Below are 620 nucleotides of genomic sequence, written 5' to 3'. Positions count from 1 at the left end.
TGGTAGATACTGTAGGTGCCTAGATATCCGCCTGTGCAAATGCATACACAAGGTTGTGAAACTGGCATTACTTGACATATAGGAAATAAAATTACACTTCTTAACTATCATATAAAAAAAATTACACCATTGATATCTCACCTTGAATTTCGGCATCCAGTACATCATTCTGGCATATTTTCGAATGGGATGGCTGTATTTTCCAAAAGCGTTCATAAGAATCATCTCCATCTCAGTATCTGGCATTACTCCTACCATAAATAGCATTCTATTAATAATTCACATTTAGTACAAGTTGTGTAACTTAGTAATTCTAATCTTTATGGATATTTATGGCATCAAGTTTAATAATAAAAAAAAAAATCTTAGTCCATTTAGTGTATAGCTTCTATTAACATTTTTTATCTTAATACTTTGAAGTTGGACATTACTTTCAAATAGATTTCTCACAATCTAATCTTGTTCTATCCATTACTGGCATTTTCACATGTAATAGTCTACCAAACCCCTCAAAGAATGTTTTATACATCTATACAGAAGCACAGCTACTAAGGGTACACTTGTTCTTGGACGGTGATTACTCAGTGGGAATTTAAGAAGGTAATCAAGTATGGAATGTA

At 32.3% G+C, this 620-nt stretch overlaps 1 protein-coding gene across 1 annotated transcript in view; it reads right to left on the bottom strand.

Moving 5' to 3' along the window:
- The window catches only part of LOC119593743 (evolutionarily conserved signaling intermediate in Toll pathway, mitochondrial-like), a gene marked incomplete at its 5' end in the record, with an annotated part of 5,784 nt that extends 5,533 nt beyond the window's left edge, over positions 1-251 (bottom strand). Inside the window, 1 exon segment of the mRNA XM_037942755.1 lies at positions 142-251. Coding sequence (XP_037798683.1) covers positions 142-251 — 110 coding nt within the window.
- Between the last annotated feature and the right edge of the window lie 369 nt (positions 252-620).

The sequence above is a fragment of the Penaeus monodon genome, chromosome 32 (assembly GCF_015228065.2).
Source record: "Penaeus monodon isolate SGIC_2016 chromosome 32, NSTDA_Pmon_1, whole genome shotgun sequence".
Lineage (NCBI taxonomy): Eukaryota > Metazoa > Arthropoda > Malacostraca > Decapoda > Penaeidae > Penaeus > Penaeus monodon.
Note: the sequence above shows the minus strand (reverse complement) of the source record. Positions and strands in the feature narration are given on the sequence as shown.